The sequence below is a fragment of the Montipora foliosa genome, chromosome 4 (genome assembly GCF_036669935.1).
Source record: "Montipora foliosa isolate CH-2021 chromosome 4, ASM3666993v2, whole genome shotgun sequence".
NCBI lineage: Eukaryota > Metazoa > Cnidaria > Anthozoa > Scleractinia > Acroporidae > Montipora > Montipora foliosa.
In genome coordinates, this window is record NC_090872.1 from 16895424 (window position 1) to 16912923 (window position 17500).

A 17500-nucleotide genomic window follows, 5' to 3' on the forward strand; every position below is an offset into this window, starting at 1 on the left:
TAAAGCGTCGTTTGAGGCACTTGGAGAAAACGCGTTTGAAGCGTCGTTTGAAGCACTTTGAGAAAGCGCATTTTGCAGCGCTTCGAGAAAGAGCTTTTTCAAGCGTCTTTTGAAGACCTTTGAGAAAACGCGTTTGAAGCGATATTTGAAGCATTTTGAGAAAGCTCATTTTTGCAGCGCTTTGAGAAAGCTTTTTCAAGCGTCTTTTAAAGCTCTTTGAGAAAGCGCTTTTTGAAGCGTCGTTTGAAGCACTTTGAGAAACACCATTTTGAAGTGTCCTTTGAAGCTCTTTGAAAAAGTGTGTTTCAAGCGCTTTAAGAAATAACTTTGTGAAATGTTGTTTGAGGCGCTTTGAGAAGGCGCGTTTGAAGCGCTTTGAGAAAGACCATTTTTAAGCATCCTTTGAAGCTCTTTGAAGTGTGTTTTGAAGCGCTTTGAGAAAGCGCATTTTCAAGAGTCGTTTGAAGCGCTTTGAGAAAGTGTGTTTTGAAGCGTTGTTTGAAGCGCTTTCAGAAAGGGCGGTCTGAAGCGTCGTTTGAAGCGCTTTGAGAAAGCGCGTTTAAAGCGCTTTGAAAAAGAGCTTTTTGAAGCGTCTTTTGAAGCTCTTTGAAAAAGTGCCTTTTCAAGCGTTCTTTGAAGCTCAAGCATCATTTAAAGCATCGTTTAAAGCGCGTTTAAGGCGCTTTGAGAAAGAGCGTTTGAAGCGTGCTTTGAAGCTCTTTGAGAAAGTGCGTTTTGAAGCGTCATGTGAAGTGCTTTGAGAAGCAACGTTTTGAAACGTTGTGTAAAGCGCGTTTTGAAGCGTCGTTTGAAGCACTTTGAGAAGGCCCATCTAAGCCGCTTTGAGAAAGAGCGTTTTGAAGCGTCCTTTGAAGCTCTTTGAGAAAGTGCATTTTGAAGCGTCATTTGAAGCGCTTTGAGAAAGCTCTTTTGAAGTGCTTTAAGAACGAACTTTTTCAACTGTCGTTTGAGACACTTTGAGAAACCTCGTTTGAAGTGCTTTGAGAAAAAGCATTTCCAAGCGTCGTTTAAAGTGCTTTAAGAAAGTGTGTTTCAAGCGCTTTGAGAAAGAAGGTCTTGAAGCGTCGTTTAAAGTGCTTTGAGAAAGCGCGTTTCAAGCACTTTGAGAAAGACCATTTTGAAGCGTCCTTTGAACCTCTTTGAGAAAGTGCGTTTTAAAGCATCGTTTGAAGCGTTTTGAGAAAGTGCGTTTTTAAGAGTCGTTTACAGCGCTTTGAGAAAGAACTTTTTGAAGCGTCGTTTGAGGCACTTTGAGAAATAGCGTTTGAAGCGCTTTACAATAAACGTCTTCAAGCGTCGTTTGAAGCGTTTTGACAAATTGCGTTTGAAGCTCTTTGAGAAAGTGCGTTTTGAAGCGTCATTTGAAGCGCTTTGAGAAAGCGCGTTTGAAGCGTGCTTTGAAGCTCTTTCAGAAAGTGCGTTTTGAAGTGTTGTTTCAAGTGCTTTGGGAAAGCGCGTTTTGAAGTGTCGCTTGAAGCGCTCTGAGAAAGTGCGTTTTGAAGTGTCGCTTGAAGCGCTTTGAGAAAGAACGTTTTGAAGTGTCGTTTGAGCGCTCTGAGAAAGTGCATTTTGACGGAAGCGTCGTTTGAAGTGCTTTGAGAAAGCGCGCTTAAGGTTACTCCAAACCTTGGCAGGCTAGTTTTGCCGAAATTTCGTTTTATTGACCAAATTAAAGTTAATTACTTAAACTTAATTTTTCCCAAAAATTAAGTTTATATCTTTAAATGCGCGCGAGTTATTGAGAAAAAGGTATTTTCGTAAAAAAAGTTAATAAATTATCAAAGTGTCATAATCTCCGTAAGGCGTGAACTCCCTAGCGACCTTTTCGCGGGAAACTGCTTCATCCGGGAGATCCTATTTCAACTCATTAGCATACTTTTGTTTACACGCAAGTTTGAGTGTTGTGTTTTTTTCAATTTCCTATCATGAAACGTTCAAAAAGAGAAAAAAGTCCTTGGTGAAAACCTAAATCAAAGCCAGGACCCAAAAAACGCAAAACTTGTGAATTTCCTGATGAAAGAAAAAAAATCTTACTGAGAGTGACCAGAGTTCGTGGTTTGATCAACCTTTGAATTCAAAGATTGGCGAAGAACATGTTGACAAAGCATGCGCAACCAGCGCTTCATCTGCACATGGGGCCATTAGAAGAAAAAAAGCGAAGGAGCCACTTCCAAGTACAAGCCAGGGTTATTCTTCATCGTCGGATTTAGAGAACTTTGAAGAGGATGAAGCATCTAGCGAAACATGGACAATCGTTGACAGAAAGTTGCTAAATCAGGTACTGGAACAAAGTGTGACTTGTCGCTTCTGTGAAAGCGACAGTGTAAATTTTGAAGAAGTGGCATGCACCGGACTCGGCGCGGAATGGGTTTGCCGATTCAAAATCCAAAGTGCACCTCTCACCAAGTCTTGGCCTCTTTTCATACAACACCGAAGACAAACAGGTTTACGACATTAATCGAGAATTCGTCCTTGGACTGAGATTAATTGGCCATATCTTGAACCTTCCAAGACCAGTAAGCAATGTTTCGTGGACTTCACACACGAAGGCTCTGGAGAAAACTAGTTTTTTTTTTTGTTATTTGACTTGTTGCTCCTCAAAAGAGAACTAAAAAACGCGGTGCTAGAAGTGAAACGGCTCAAGCTGGAAAGTGGTGATTTTGACGACAGTATTGATGGCAGCATCACCGATGAACAGTTAATGGACGTTGTTGTCGATGCTAGCGTTTCAATTGATGGATCATGGAACAGTCGTGGCTGGTCAGCTCGAGATGAAATGGTGGGTGTTGTTTCCATTGATACCGGGAAAGTTCTGGATGTCATTTTCCTATCCAATTCGTGTGTCTCTTGTGAGCAGAAGAAACGAGAACAACGGGAGAGGAAAATTCCAAAGAGGGACTTCCTTAGCAGGTTTGTTAGCCACGAAGAAGACTGCTACCTCAATCATGAAAGGAGGTCACAGGTCTGACATTAACTTATAAATTTCGTTAATAAAAAGAGAGGGTAAGCACTGCAAGGGATAGATGAGAGGACATGAAGTGAATCTCCAGTTAGCCTAAAAAGCACTTTATGTTGGCGGTTAGGATATGTATCCAAGAAATTAGGATACGTAGTCAAAAAAATTGTGGCAGCGGTTGTTTAGTGGTTACGTTACTCACTCCCTGGCGATCCGACAGCACGAAATATCCAAATCCTGCTATTTTTATGGACATTCTTTTCTGTTCTCTAGTGACAACTCAGGTTGAATTTAGGACAGTTATATTGGGGTCAAAGAAGAAATACACACTTTTTTTGGTAAATGTCCCAAGAGCAAGGAATTTTGGAAACAACATGATGAAAGGAAGGTAATTGTGTTTTATAAATTTTTAATAATTATTTATTTTGCAGTCAATTGAAGCTCAGGGTGCTTGTCGCTTGTATGGCCGGTCACTTGGGAAGCACAAGCGTTGGTATATACCATTCGTGGGGGATGGAGACAGCAAAAGTTATGCTGAAGTAAGAAAGTTGGCCCCATATGGTGAGGCGGTATTCATTCTGAAGGAGGACTGTATAGGCCATGTGACAAAGAGGATGGGAACTGCTCTTAGAAAACTGCACACAACATATGAAGGTAAGTAATTTGTTGATACCTTCCCTGTTTTCAAAGTTACAGTTGTTGGTATACCACTGGAATCTATCGTCTACAAAAAAACCATAACAAATCACACTTATAAAGTCAAGACGCTTGATGGATACATTGTTCTCTTAGTGTGACCTAAGGTTAATATGTTCACTTTATATTTACCTGTCACAAATCATGTTGGCCTTACAGTTGAAGGCTCCTTTCTTTTTTTTTTTTAAGTTTTCATCTCTATTACTAAAATAAGGTTTCTGGTATCCAAATCTTTGCTTCCAGGTAAAAAACTTGAAGATGGCAAAGGTCTTTCTGGCCAGGGAAGACTAGCGATGACGCGAATTGACACAATTCAAAATTTTTACGGGAAGGCAATCCGAGACAACAAGGGAAGTGCCAAAGCAATGTCAAAGGCGGTACATGCCATCCTGAAACATTATGCCAGTACACCTGAAAAGCCACAGCATGAAGACTGTCCCATGGGGAAGGATTCATGGTGTAGCTATAACAGAGACCAAGCAACAGGTCAGACAACCCATGTACCAATCACGGACCCCTTGCCAGAAGCTGTTGTCAAGGTCATCCAACCAACGTTCGACAGACGTGGATCTGAAGAATTCCTTGTAGGGTGCCAGAGGTGCCTTGACCAGAACAATAGTGAAAGCCTTCACCATGTAGTTTGGGGTATGTCACCTAAAGAACCGTTCAGCGCTGTCTTGTTCATCCAATTGACGTTCCATTCTTGAGCTCCATGAGGGTATATTTTGTGTAAAGATTCACTAAAACGCCATTCACGTTACAATGACTTTCGACGCCACTGAATTAGTGAAATTTCCAATTGTTGCCGGAAGACTGTGCAGAGTTGAGAACAAGTAAATACAAAAGCGAGACAACTGAGATAACAGATCCACTTTATGGATTCCTTCTCTGTCTTTGTTGAACCCATGCATATGCTGAGTTACCAGAGAATTGTTCATTTGGTTTCAGTGTTGCACACTTGGCAAAATATTAGAAATACAGCTCACTTTGATTTCGGCTCGACGGGCAAAACATTGTTGTCGAAGTCGATTACTCGTTGCTTTTAAGATTCCAGATGCCAGATTCCAGATTCACCGCCTGTCTTGTTTCCATTCTTGAGCCCCATAAGGGTATATTTTGTTTAAAGATGCACTATAACGCCATGCGCGTTACAATGACTTTCTTCGCCACTGCAGGTTAATTAAATGTTCTCCTGTGTGAACCAGAGAAATCTACGCATTACCCCAGCCCCCTTAAACCTAAAAAAATACGCACGGAAGACTCTATGCACAAAGACATTTACATTTACATTTACATGTATTGGGTCGGTAAGAACCGTTCGGTTATCACACCAACCATAAAAAAAACAAATATCAATATATAAAATGATGATTTAAAAATTTAAATAAAGAAAACTATATTAAACTAAATATAACTATTATTTAAGGAAAGCTGTTAACCTATATTTGAAAGTTTCTAAGGAGGATGATGAAACTATAGCCTCAGGGAGGCAGTTCCAGTCCGTTATAGTTTTTGGAAAAAACGAAAATTTAAAAACGTCTTTATTTGCATATGGCACGCGAAATTTAAATTGATGGGTTCCCCTCGTGCGACTCTCAGGATGTTGAATCAAATATTTTTGGGTATCGATATCAATAAGACCATGAGTGAGTTTATACATAAGCGTTAATCTAGCCTGCCTTCTTCTCGTTTCCAGCGTGGCCCACCCTAAGTCTTTAATCATGTCCGTAACACTAGCATATCTATCATAATTCTGTGAGCAAAACCGTGCTGCTTTACGTTGAACCATTTCCAGAGCACTGATATCTTTCTTTAAAAACGGGTCCCAAGCCGCACTTGCATATTCCAGCTTCGGTCGTACTAGGGATGTATATGCAATTTCTTTTACTTTCTTTGGGCAATTCCAAAGGTTGCGTTGTATTATACCCAGTGATTTGCTTGCTTTAGCTGCTGTTATAGAAACATGGGCTGACCACTTGAGCTTGTTACTGATGGTGACCCCAAGGTATGGGAAGGTATCAACCTGTTCCAGCTCTACACCACAGAAGACATATTTTCTCTGGGGTGGATTTTTCTTATGTGAGATGGTAACAATTTTACATTTGGAAGGATTGAACTCCATTTGCCAGTGATACTGCCAGGATTCTAACCTACGTAGGTCAGCTTGAAGAAGGTCACAGTCCGCATCGCTAGCGACAATAGGGACTTTAAGATAGTCCACGACGGTGGACTGGGACGGTTAGATGAGTGTCATGTCACGCAAAATCCCCGTGACATTTGACCGTCGTGCTTCTAGGACGGTATGTTTTCGCCGGGTTTCTCGTCGTGGAATCTACGGTGAAAACGGTAGGAATTCATCCATACTTATTCGCACTATTTTAGTCTTTTCCTTTATTATGCATTGAAAACTGATCACCCAATGGGTTAAATGTGCATTTGGTTGTGTTTGTCTTGATTTATCCATCGCTGAAATGAAAAAATCTAGCGAAAATTCTGCGTTCATTAAAAGACATCACTCGGCCACATCGCGGCTCACACCAAAATTTGCTTGTTCTCATTGTAGCGTTATCCATAATCCACCATGACACAGGAGGAAAGCAGAAAAGAAAGGTAAAAGAGATAATTGTAACCTCATTTTTTGTTTATGAACCAATTCCCCTTCGCGGATTTACACTCGCTAGAATCCAAGGAATCTAAACAAAATGGTTCAAATTTCCAGTAAGGATAAAGAGGATTCACTGATTCGTATTCATGGTATAAAATAAGAAATTCCTCCTCGTAAATTGAACCTTCTGCAAAAGAAATTACAAGAGAATTTCTCGCCTCTTCAAAAGACATGTTTATTCCACCGTCCTACGGTCGTGTTGGCCGAATCTTAAGTTAAACATTTTCGCGCCTTTCTACCGTACTCGTCTTAAATCTCCGGTATACGCATCCAACCGTCCCAGCCTACCGTTGTCCACTATCTTAAAGTCCCTACTATTGAGGGACTACGCCACATGTTTGCTACACATGGTGTGCATGATACCCTAGTATCAGACAATGGTTCTTGTTTTACAAGTGTGCAATTTTCAAATTTCTGCAATAGGAATAGCATAACGCACATTACAAGTGCTCCATTTCATCCAGCCTCAAAAGGGCTGGCTGAGAGTGCTGTTCAGACATTCAAAGCTAAACTTAAACAAATGAAATCTGGTAGTTTAACAACCAAAATTGCTCGCATCTTCTTGAGACAGCATACCACCCCCCATAGCACCACGGGACTGCCACCATGCCAGCTATTAGTGGGCCGCATGATTAAAACTTCCCTAGGGGCGGTGTTTCCATCTGTACATGCTAAAGTGCAGTCTAAACAGGAAGCAATGAAAAAGGCGTTTGACTAAAAGGCAAGCCCCCGGTATTTCGAATTGGGCGACAATGTTTATTCACGTAATTATGGACAGGGAGCTAAGCATTTACCCGGGGAGGTGGTTGTTAAGCAAGGATCTGTCACATATGATGTGCTTTTAAGGGACCAGAGATACGTTAGGCGTCATGCTAATCAATTGTTTCCCCGCCTCAAAGAAAATCGCGGTGCAGGGGTAATGGATTTTACAAGTCAGTTGCCTCCAGTGGAAACAGAGGAAACGGGGGAGAAAAGCCTCTCCGTGCCTAGTAGTAGGGAAATTATGGAGGAGACCAGGGAGATCCCTGAATTCACTCCTCCACCAGACAGCCCAAGAGGTGGGCATCTGGATTTGCACCCAGAGGCAAACACTACTGTTCCCGTGGAGGCGGTTAACAAACCTTCCTTGCGGAGATCTAGTAGAGAAATCAAACGTAGAAGACTCATAGAGGAAGTCAAGGTTTGACATTAATGTTGTATTGTACTTAGTTTAGCTTTGTTGTGACTTGTACCCATTAGGGGGGGAGAGATGTTACATACATGTCACGCATGCGCAGTTGAATAAAGGGTTCAGACCTCGTGGTCTGCTTTTGAGGTTAATCAACGTGGCGTCAAGTGTGGTTGTTTATCTAGTCGCTCTACCTCGGAATACAACAGTATGTATGTATGTATGTAATTCATTGGCTAAAAATTGTTCATTAAATCCAAAATGACGTTCGAACCGCAACGAAAGATGGTTCGTTAATTTTTTCAGCACAGAAAACATCCCGCTATCTTTGTAACGTCAATTAAAAATTAAATTTCTTTTTCTAAAAAGCTGTGACCCGCCACATGTTCCTGAGAACTGTATTTCGTCGCATTAATTGTGATGAAATACCACTGGGAAAAAACTAGCATATCGTCGGCGACATGTTCCAACATGAACCATACCCAGCATAGCGGAAGCGGTAAAACCGCTGGCAAATCCTTAACTTGGTTCTTTAAAAGACTGCCCTCACAAAAATATCCAGCCAGGTGAACAGAGGGGCCCAAGAGGAAGGAACGTGTTTTGAATATTAGTTCACATGGCGAACAATGAGGTCATGAATGACAGTGGCTGCTCACAATACCATTGTTTTAAAGAAAAGCCACCTTTCAACCCGTTCGAAAACAACTCTGGGTAGAAAAAATGCGAGAAAATATAAAATATGTTTTATTTTTTGCTTTTGTTCAACGATCTGGTAAATTTTATTGAGAAAGAAAGAAGTCAAAACCTGCAAATGTCTGACTTTAAGATCAGCAGGAAATGATTAATAAACAATTTTTCTTGGAGGAAAGGAATCGTGGGTTGTTAGTTAGTTTTGTTTTGAAATCAGTGGCAATCAACCGAGAACGTATACGACTTCAAATAAGTGAAAATGCCGGCTTGTCTTCCGCAAGCTACCGTTGCCTGGTACATATTCAATAACCAAAAATAAGCAAAGAAAGCAAATTCAAAAACGAAACATGTATGATAGAATGGGAGTTTTAACTGATGTCATAATTTTTTTTTCCTGACGTAAGATGCATTTTGCATGAAATTACAAAGGAAAGTCGAAATGTTTGTCGTTGCGTGTTTGAGCTATGTCCGAATGCGGATATTCATATATTTTTTAAAAACCTCGATAAAAGCGCAAACTCATTGTTTGATTTAAGGGTATCCTTACCTTTCTAGTCTCTGATACAAAAAGTTAACCAAGATATTATATTTTTGTCATGGAGTTTACAGTATCAGACAATCTGACCTTTTTTAATATATAATTTATAGAAGAGGAGGATAAAATATATAAGATTTTAAATCTCGCAATCTTTGCCAGTGCCACCAAAAGTCAGATTTTTGCATTGAAATGGAAATTAGTGACAGGTTCGGGAAATGTGTGTATTTACATTCGGCAGGTGCATGAGTGTAATAGCTTCGAACTTGCGCACATAGCAAATAGCTTTTAAGGAAGGCACGCGTTTCAATCAGGCTCTTTGACGTTTCGCTTGCTTTATAGGATATTCAGTTTTTACGCCGTTCGTGGGCAAAATTCATTATAATCACGTGAAACGATTTAGATAAAGTGAGAATTCGTGTCGACATATAAGGGGAGTTTTTAGGTTTCTCTTCTTAGCAATTTCCTTCGTTTACAAACCTCTATTGTCATGAAGAATGTCGATTTTTATTAATACTGCAACATTTAGGGTTGACGGTGAGCAGAGCAACGCAGTTCCACGGAAGCCAAATTGACTTGATTTACCAGAGGTTCCGTTAAAATTCGGAGCATGAACTATTCTAACCCAAAGGTTGGCAATGCTACGCATGGTCAGGAGCACGCATCTGGCTCATCACTTACAGCGTTTGTTGTCATTCAAAGCGTTTTCATTGCCCTGTTGATGATCGTTGCTGCAGTTGCCAATGGTTTTGTTTGTCGTTGTATTCTAGCTCATCGATCTTTGCGGACTATCACAAACTCCTTTATCTTTAATCTGGCCGCGACGGACTTTTTGTTATCCGTGCTTTGCATGCCGTTTGCTCTCGTATCCGCCATCCTGGGCATCTGGGTCTTTGGCAAGGTCATGTGTGTGCTAACAGGTTTATTGCTATCTGTTCTCTGCATTGCATCAATACTAACACTTGTTTTAGTAGCTATTGACCGCTACCTGGCGATATGCCGTCCACTAAAATACTGTACCATTATAACACGGCAAAAAAGCGTGATAATGCTGGTATACATTTGGCTACAAGCTGCTTTATGCGCTATTTTGCCACTTCTTGGTTGGGGTCAAGGATACACCTTTGTTAAAGAAGAATGTATTTGCAGACCAGAGTTTGGAAAACCTTCGGTTGACAATGGGTACACTATTTTTTTGTTTGTTGCCTGTTTCGTTGGACCATTTTCTATTATCGCTTTTACTTATGTTTCTATCCTGTGTACGGCCAGAAGACAATTTCGACGAGTTCATCACGTTCGGATAACTGTAGCGGCAAACATAGATGTGCAACAAAGCACTTCACGGTTGAACGTTAATTATGCGAACAACGGAAATGAAAGTACAGTGATCGCACACTCACCAGAAAACACGGTTATTGGGGATGAAATAACCTCTACAACTAACACATCACGCTTAAAGAGACTGTATGCCCCGAAAGTGATTCAAAGACGGCGCGCACAAAAGGCACGTGGATTCAAAATGTTGTGGATAATTGTTTTGGTCTTCCTTATCTGTTGGAGTCCTTACTTTATTTTCATATTTTACAGTTCTATACATCAAAGCAATTTGTCGAAAACTGTCAAAGTTCCCACAATGTTGCTCACGTTTCTCAACAGCGCCTTGAATCCCTTTTTGTACGGGTTTTTAAATGGCAAATTCCGCTCCAGTCTGCAGGAATTTATCGGACAGAAATTTCTTTTTTGCAAGCTGAAACGTAACGATGAATCGCGGGTATATCACATCACTTGCTTTCCTCATCGATCTAATAGGATACAGTGGCTCGACTGACAGACACCCCATTGAGCTCGCTTTATGCCAGCTGTGACAAATGGTAATAGCGGCCGAGAACGTCTAAAATTGGTTAGGATTTAGGGTTCAAAACGGTGTAAATGAAGACTTTCGATGTATAAGCCTGCAAGTGCTGAGGTGTTCCTTGTGTTTTCAACAAATTAAAGAGATACGTCAAGACCGCGTTTTTAAGGGAGCCCTTCCTGTCCGGAGTAAATGTCTTAAAATGGTGTCAACAATTAACAAACAACAAATGTCTTTTATTTATACCACACAATGGCAACGGAGAGAGGAAAAAGACAATATTACATATGTAAGGTATAAAGCTGCTTAGAAAATAACTATAAAGCTAATCCAGCGAGGAGGCACAATAATAGAGGGAGTATCGAATTGTCTTTGCGAGCATTTGCGAGCAGTGTGTTTATTTTTGCGAGCACGATCAGTTGTCAATTTTTTTCTTACGAGAAGCGAGCATTTAACAAAATACAGATGGTGAGCAGCGAACTCTTAAGGAAAATGCATATGGCGAGCAGCGGGCACTTCGTGTACTTCGTAAATTTTCCGCTAGCCGGAATTTCTCTTTTACCAGGGGCACCCAACGAGAATATAGTTCAAAACCACTTACACAAAGCATTGTTAAACGTATTTTGGTATTTAAACGGTAGATACAGGCATATTTTTATCCCCTAAGAATTTTTCATCTGTTCGTATTTCCTAGCTGAAAGTGTAGTGATCCGAAAATTATAGGGATCAAAGCTTACCTTTTCGAAAATTTCAGCCAGAAAAAAGGCTCCCGAAAATTCTAGGTGACCTTTTTAGGGTAAAAAATCCGTTAACAATGGGCAATTATACCATTTTTTAGATGTTCCAAAATCCCAGGACAGGCAGGGAAGCAAGAAATTTTACAACAAATGCTCCGAAAATTCTAGATCTCAAATCGTCTTCCGAACAGATATTTTCCGAAAATTGACGTTGGGTGCCTTGGCCGGCGAGCAGGCCCTCCGATGGACTGGGTTGACGGTAGAATGAGGGCCGCTCTCCTTCCCTCCCACCGCAGAGAGAGAGCCTGCTCGCAGGCTATGGGTGCCCCTGTTTTATTAATAGGAAACATTGTTTTGCGCCAAGCAATAGTTAATAATCTGGCTGACACCTCCAAAACAGAACAAAAGGTGCAAAGTTAGGGCGGTTCAACCAAGCCCTGCAGCTTACAGTCAAATGTGCCGTGCTGGATATCAAATTACGTCACGCAGCTTTACGTGAGTCAGTGGGTGGACGTTCAAGAACTTCAAGAGCTCTCAAATCTCTCAAGGAGATCTACTTGATCCAAAGCCCGCGATCTAAAGTTCCCCATCTTCTAACCCGACGCTAAAATGGAAAATATGCTTTTTTTTGATTATGTAGTTCCTGTGAAATGTAAATAATGTGACATTTAGGGTTAGGGTTAGTGTAAATAACGTGACATTTAGTGTACCAAGCATTTGGGCTTCGGTTTTGATGATCGGCAAGCTGGTTTGCCGGGTAGACTTTCATATACCGGACCAAAATTGCGGAAGACAAAAGAACCATTGTTATTCTGATTAGGCCTTGTTGATTAGGTATTGTTAAGTTCGCTTTGTTCTTTTGTTTTATGGACGTTAATTGCTGATTGACTGAAAAATATTCAACGCAATGAAGCTTTATTTATTTCGAGGCCTCAAGAATCTAACCAATTACAGCCGCACAGATCTAACAAGCTCTAGTACTTACTAGCTCTGTAGGTCAAATAGTTGTCTATTCTCATCCGTCTCCCTCACACCTATAGCTGAGTATGGGCACCAACAGTCTCGTGTCGAAAATAACCCTAAAATACTACGGAGGAGACCACAAAGCCCACGCAAGAAAAATGTCCATCCTCAAAGCGAGAACCCCAAACTAAAAACCCCATCCTAACAACACAGAAATTAGGAATAAGGAAAGGCCGATGAATGGGGAAGAATGTTAACAGCAAACCAAACGACATGCGAAAAGAATTACCCGCGAAGCCTTAGAAGCAGGGCGAATAGCAAACGAAAGGAAATTTTAGCCCGCAAGGCGCACAAAAAAGGCAAACCGTTAACAGCAGGGCAAAGAACATACGAAGATAAAATTGCCCGCAAAGCCCACACGAAAAGAGAGCAAACGTTAAGAAGCAGGGCAAATAACAAACCAAACCAATTTATAGCCCGCAACGGCAAATAAAATAACATGAAATTAGAATTGCCCGCAAAGCCCACGTGAAAAGAGGGCAGACGTTAGAAGCAGGGCAAATATAGCCGGCAACGGCAAATAAAATAACATATGAAATTAGAATTGCCCGCAAAGCCCACGTTAAAAAAGGGCAAAATGTTAACAAGGAAATTTTAGCCCGCAAGGCGCACAAAAAAGGCAAACCGTTAACAGCAGGGCAAAGAACATACGAAATAAAACTGCCCGCAAAGCCCACACGAAAAGAGGGCAAACGTTAAGAAGCAGAGCGAATAATATACTAAACCAAAATATAGCCCGCAACGGCAAATAAAATAACATATGAAATTAGAATTGCCCGCAAAGCTCTCGTGAAAAGAGGGCAGTCGTTAGAAGCAGGGCAAATAACAAACCAAACCAAATTATAGCCCGCAAAGCCCACACAAGGGGCAAAAACGTTAAGAGCAGGGCAAACAACATATGAAGTTAAAAAATAGCCCGCAAAGCCCGCAAATAAAAAGGGCAAAACGTTCAAAGCAGGGCAAACGAGCAAAGCGGTAAAAGTAAAACAAGGCGGACGAAAACAAACAGAAGCGTAGAACCGAATCAGAAACAAAACACTCGAGAACCAGAGCGAAACACGAGACAAAGGACAGAGAAAATAGAGTTTCACAAAACCTCCAAAGAAACTTCATCAACTTGAGCCGACGCGCGGGCTTGCACTGCTGGCGCTTGGGCTTCGTCAGGAGCTGGGTTTTGCAAAACAGCCTGGGCTTCTTGAACAGCATTAGCTGGAACCTGAGGGTCAGGCATGGTGAAACTATCTGCACGCAGCTTCGAGAGAATAGCGTTATTTCTTTGTTTACTCCTCCTTTTATACGTGCGAGGTGAGACCGCTGCGAATAGCACTGAAATTTCGAGCAATCGAGCACATTTTAACGGGAATCCGAGCATGCGACCACTTGCAAAAAAATTTGCGAGCACAAGCAAGCGGGTACCCGTGTAATTTTTGCGAGAAATTCGAACAAAGGCCAAATCTTGCGAGCACTTTTAAATTGAATAGAACCATTCGATACCCTTAATAAACGATTCTTGTTGCCTTTTATGCAATGCAATCAGGATGTAGAGTAGTTACGTACTGAGTATTGCCCCAGATGGTAGCACCGTACATAGGAAAAGGGCAAATAAGAGAAAAATACATCTGTTTTAAAATAGTAAGAGAAACATAATGACGCAAGGTAGCTAGGATCCCAGTACCCCAAGAGATTTTCTTGCTTAGCTGCTGAATGTGTTCCTTGAAATTAAGATGAGTATCTACTACAACTCCAAGATATTTAACAATTATTCCATAAGCGCGCGTTGGATATGAGATGGTAAATAGCCAACGAGGCGCGTAGCGCCGAGTTGGCTATAACCAGTCTCATATCCAACAAGCGCGAATGGAATAATTGTTTTATTAAATTCCTTCAACTCCAAAAATTTGAAAGTACGAATTAAATACGAGCGGAAAAAGCGAGCAAATCCGAGCGAAATCGAAAAAAACTTGATGAGAACTGATGCGATGTTGTGTAATACCTTGTTGTCAGACAGACGCAGGCTCATCACAAAAACATTTCTTGTCTTTTCGCGTACTTCTAAACGTCGGAATTGATCCAAACTTTCCACAATTTTTTTTTTTTTCTCCTTTTTGGCTTTATTCAAAGAGTAATTTCGCATTCCGGCGAAAACATTTTTAGTTTAGCAACTCTTAACGCAATCATTTACCATATAAGGTCAAACCAAGGTATATGAGCTGATAACCGAGATTGAGTGAACCAATCAGAGCACGCGAAATGCATTATCCGAGGTTGAGAATTTAATAATTTGATATTATCCTTTTGTTTAATTGGCGTTTGGTTTACTTTTATCAAAATGGCTTTAGCCGTTTTTGTCGGAAAAGGGTGGAAGATAAAATTCGTTTTATCAATATTTAAGGACAGTTTGTTAGCACCAAGCCAATTCTTGATTCACGCTTGTTTCTAAGGAATCCAAAGATGAATCTGTTAAGAATAAGATTGAATTGCCTTGAATCAAACGCAGTGGAGCAGTTACTAAAATCGTTAATAGATATTTACGAAGTATTACCAATGGATACAAATTGAGATCGGTTAGATAGATAGGAAACAAACCAGTCATAAACAGTACCACGGATGTCGTATGAGTATATTTTAGCTAGCAAGATGCTATGTGGTCACATTGTCAAAAGCTTTACGGAGATCAAGGAATATGCCACAGAAAAGTTGGCCACCATCGATTGCTGTCTGAATTTTGTCAGTAATTAACAGCAGGGCATGCTCAGTTGAATGATTTGCACCAAAACCAAACGGTAGAAAAAAATATATTATGTTTATCTAGAAATATTGTTAGCCTAGTAAAAATTAACTTTTCTAGAATCTGATTAAAAATTGACAGAAGAGAATTGACGAGAATATCTTAAGGAATATGTGAGTGAGTAGGTGACCAACTGGGTCAGCGAGATTATTAAGCTGGCAGAGTTTGCTCTCTCTCAACCACAATCGTGTTATGCTGCTTACATCTTTGGCTTCTAAGGTGCTTATCCCTGCAATTACGGAGCATAGGTGCACTTGGCAAGACAGGGACATTCTAGCACTGCCAGTCCGTCCACGTCTTGAAGCAAATTTCGAGCAATCCTCCTCTCTTGAAGTTACCACCCCGCTGGTTCAACGGATCGTGGCTCAGACCCATCAGATGCCGGATGATGCTCTTGTCAAGCCACTACAACAGGCAGTGAGGAGTGAGAGAGTAAAGGCGCTTCAAGACAGGGCAGGGCATATCTGAGAGGTAGCTCCACAGAAAGTCCAGCGAACACTTGACCTTGCCGTGGAAAAAGAGTCATCAGTTTGGCTAACGGTTTTCCACCTTCGTGAAATGGGTTTATCTAAATAAGAGGGAGTTCCGTGACGCAATCAAATTACGCTACGATTGGCCGGTTGATAATATCCCCTCCATCTACGTGGAGGCGACATTTTTACAGTAGACCACGCAATGATATGCAAGCCAAGTGGGTTCGTTGCCCAACGTCACAATGAGCTGAGAGATTTAGAAGCCGAACTCCTGAGTATGGTATGTAGTGATGTTCAGATGGAGCCTGTCCTTCAAGGTATCTCGGGAGAACAGCTAGGAAGGGGTTCTAATCGAGCTCCAGATGCGAGATTAGATATCCACGCGCGCGGTTTCTGGGAGAACCAAACGATCAGCATTCTTTGATGTGAGGGTCTGTCACCCTAATGCTGATTCGTATAGGAACCTGGAACTCCGACAAATATACCGCAATCACGAGAACGAAAAGAAGCGCCTATACTCGTCATTCCCTGCTCGTTGGCCACTTTGACTCCTCTCTTTATGTTTACGACGGAACACTTTTTTGGATTGCATTCGAGTCCGATATTCAGCTTCTGGGTTGAGGCAGCAAAGACTTTGAGGTCATCGATATACAATATGGGTGTGACTTTGGTACTCATTGGTTTAGAGAGTCGATATCCTTCTGTAGCATTGAGTTTCCACGCGACAGGATTCAGACAAATTGTGAACAGCCTTGGACACAGCGAATCGCCTTGGGGAAATCCTCTGTTGAAGTGATTACGTCTGATACTTCAGGCCCAATTTTGGTTGTTGTGACGATCTTGGTATTCCATGAATTGCACAATTTGGTTAGCCTTTTTCTTATGCATATTGGAAAGCGATATACATCCATCATCTCACATAGCCAGTAGTGGTCAACAGAATCATACGCTTTGGTTATGTCTATCCATGCCATGCTTAAATTCCTTCTACCTCGATGACAATCTTGAGTAACCATTCTATCAACGTGTAGATTATCTGTTGTGCCACTACATCCTTCCGTAGCACCTCTCTGTTGCTTCTCCATTGGCTCATACCTGTTTAGGTGTTCGTCCATAGGCCTTAGCATACAAGATGTGAACCATTTATATATAGTGTTAAGGCAGGTAATCGGCCTTTGGTTGTCGCTTGTGAAGTTTCCTTCTTTCGGGATTAAAGATTTTTTACCTCCAGTAAACCATGCTGGATAGTTGGAATCAACTTTTGAAGTTGACTTGAAACACCGTGTCACTCCTTGGTAAAGGATTTCTGTGTTTTTCAACCACTAGTTTGCTAGTTTATCAGGTCCCGGAGCACTCCAGTTCCTCTTCCTCTTAACTGGTTTAAGCACTTGTTCAAGCTCTAGATTCCATTCCTCCTCGGACGGGGCCGGGATGCGTCTGTTGAAAGTGTTCTTAATTTCTTTCAACCAGTCCGCAGATGGATCCCCCTTTCCTCTCTTTTCCCACAAACCCCTCCAAAAACAACTAGCTTCTTCGATGTTATCAACTATTTGACAATCCTCTTTACTGTCATCTAGATTACTCTTGTAGGTTGGTCTTCCATTAATACAATCCTTCTTGTTCTTTGCAATGTTATTAAATTGATCATATACACTCCCAGGGTCCATTTCAAATTGTCAATTTAATCGTCTTGATTCCTCAACTTTCTTCCTTCTGATGAAGGCACTTTTCAACTTTCTTCAGTCGCTTCTTATGCGGGAAGCGACTGAAGGGTAATGGATCTGTGGAAATGACATTTAAATTCAAGAATTTGAGAAAAGAGACTAAGAGGCTAATCTCATTCAAGTATAGTCAGTATTTGAAGTCCCTGTCTGACAAATTGAAAACCAATCAAAA

General features: G+C 41.1%; 3 protein-coding genes across 6 annotated transcripts in view; all 3 read left to right on the plus strand.

Moving 5' to 3' along the window:
• Positions 1 to 6210, plus strand: part of LOC138000058 (uncharacterized) — a 20041-nt gene extending 13831 nt beyond the window's left edge. The window contains exon 7 of the mRNA XM_068846201.1: positions 5633 to 6210. The gene's annotated coding sequence lies outside the window, so the exon portion shown is untranslated. The remainder of the gene's footprint in view (positions 1 to 5632) is intronic.
• Positions 1 to 17500, plus strand: part of LOC138000055 (proton-coupled amino acid transporter 1-like) — a 37591-nt gene that overhangs the window by 730 nt on the left and 19361 nt on the right. For 2 of the 4 annotated variants that reach the window (XR_011123061.1, XM_068846194.1), the window contains exons 1-4: positions 1 to 3315; positions 3409 to 3631; positions 3917 to 4318; positions 6237 to 6283. The exon at positions 1 to 3315 is cut by the window's left edge. Coding sequence is in view for 3 of the 4 variants with exons in the window: in XM_068846194.1 (XP_068702295.1) it covers positions 3091 to 3315; positions 3409 to 3631; positions 3917 to 4318; positions 6237 to 6283 (897 nt within the window). In the remaining variant the exon portion in view is untranslated. The remainder of the gene's footprint in view (positions 3316 to 3408; positions 3632 to 3916; positions 4319 to 6236; positions 6284 to 17500) is intronic. The other 2 variants (XM_068846195.1, XM_068846196.1) reach the window with 2 other exon arrangements.
• On the plus strand, positions 9010 to 10744 carry LOC137999035 (alpha-1A adrenergic receptor-like). The gene has a single exon (XM_068844866.1). The coding sequence runs from the start codon at positions 9342 to 9344 to the stop codon at positions 10557 to 10559; it is 1218 nt and encodes a 405-aa protein (XP_068700967.1). The 5' UTR covers positions 9010 to 9341; the 3' UTR covers positions 10560 to 10744.

Excerpts from the sequence above, each read along its gene's own strand:
- LOC137999035 (XM_068844866.1), top strand. The coding sequence starts at position 9,342 with ATGAACTATTCTAACCCAAAGGTTGGCAATGCTACGCATGGTCAGGAG.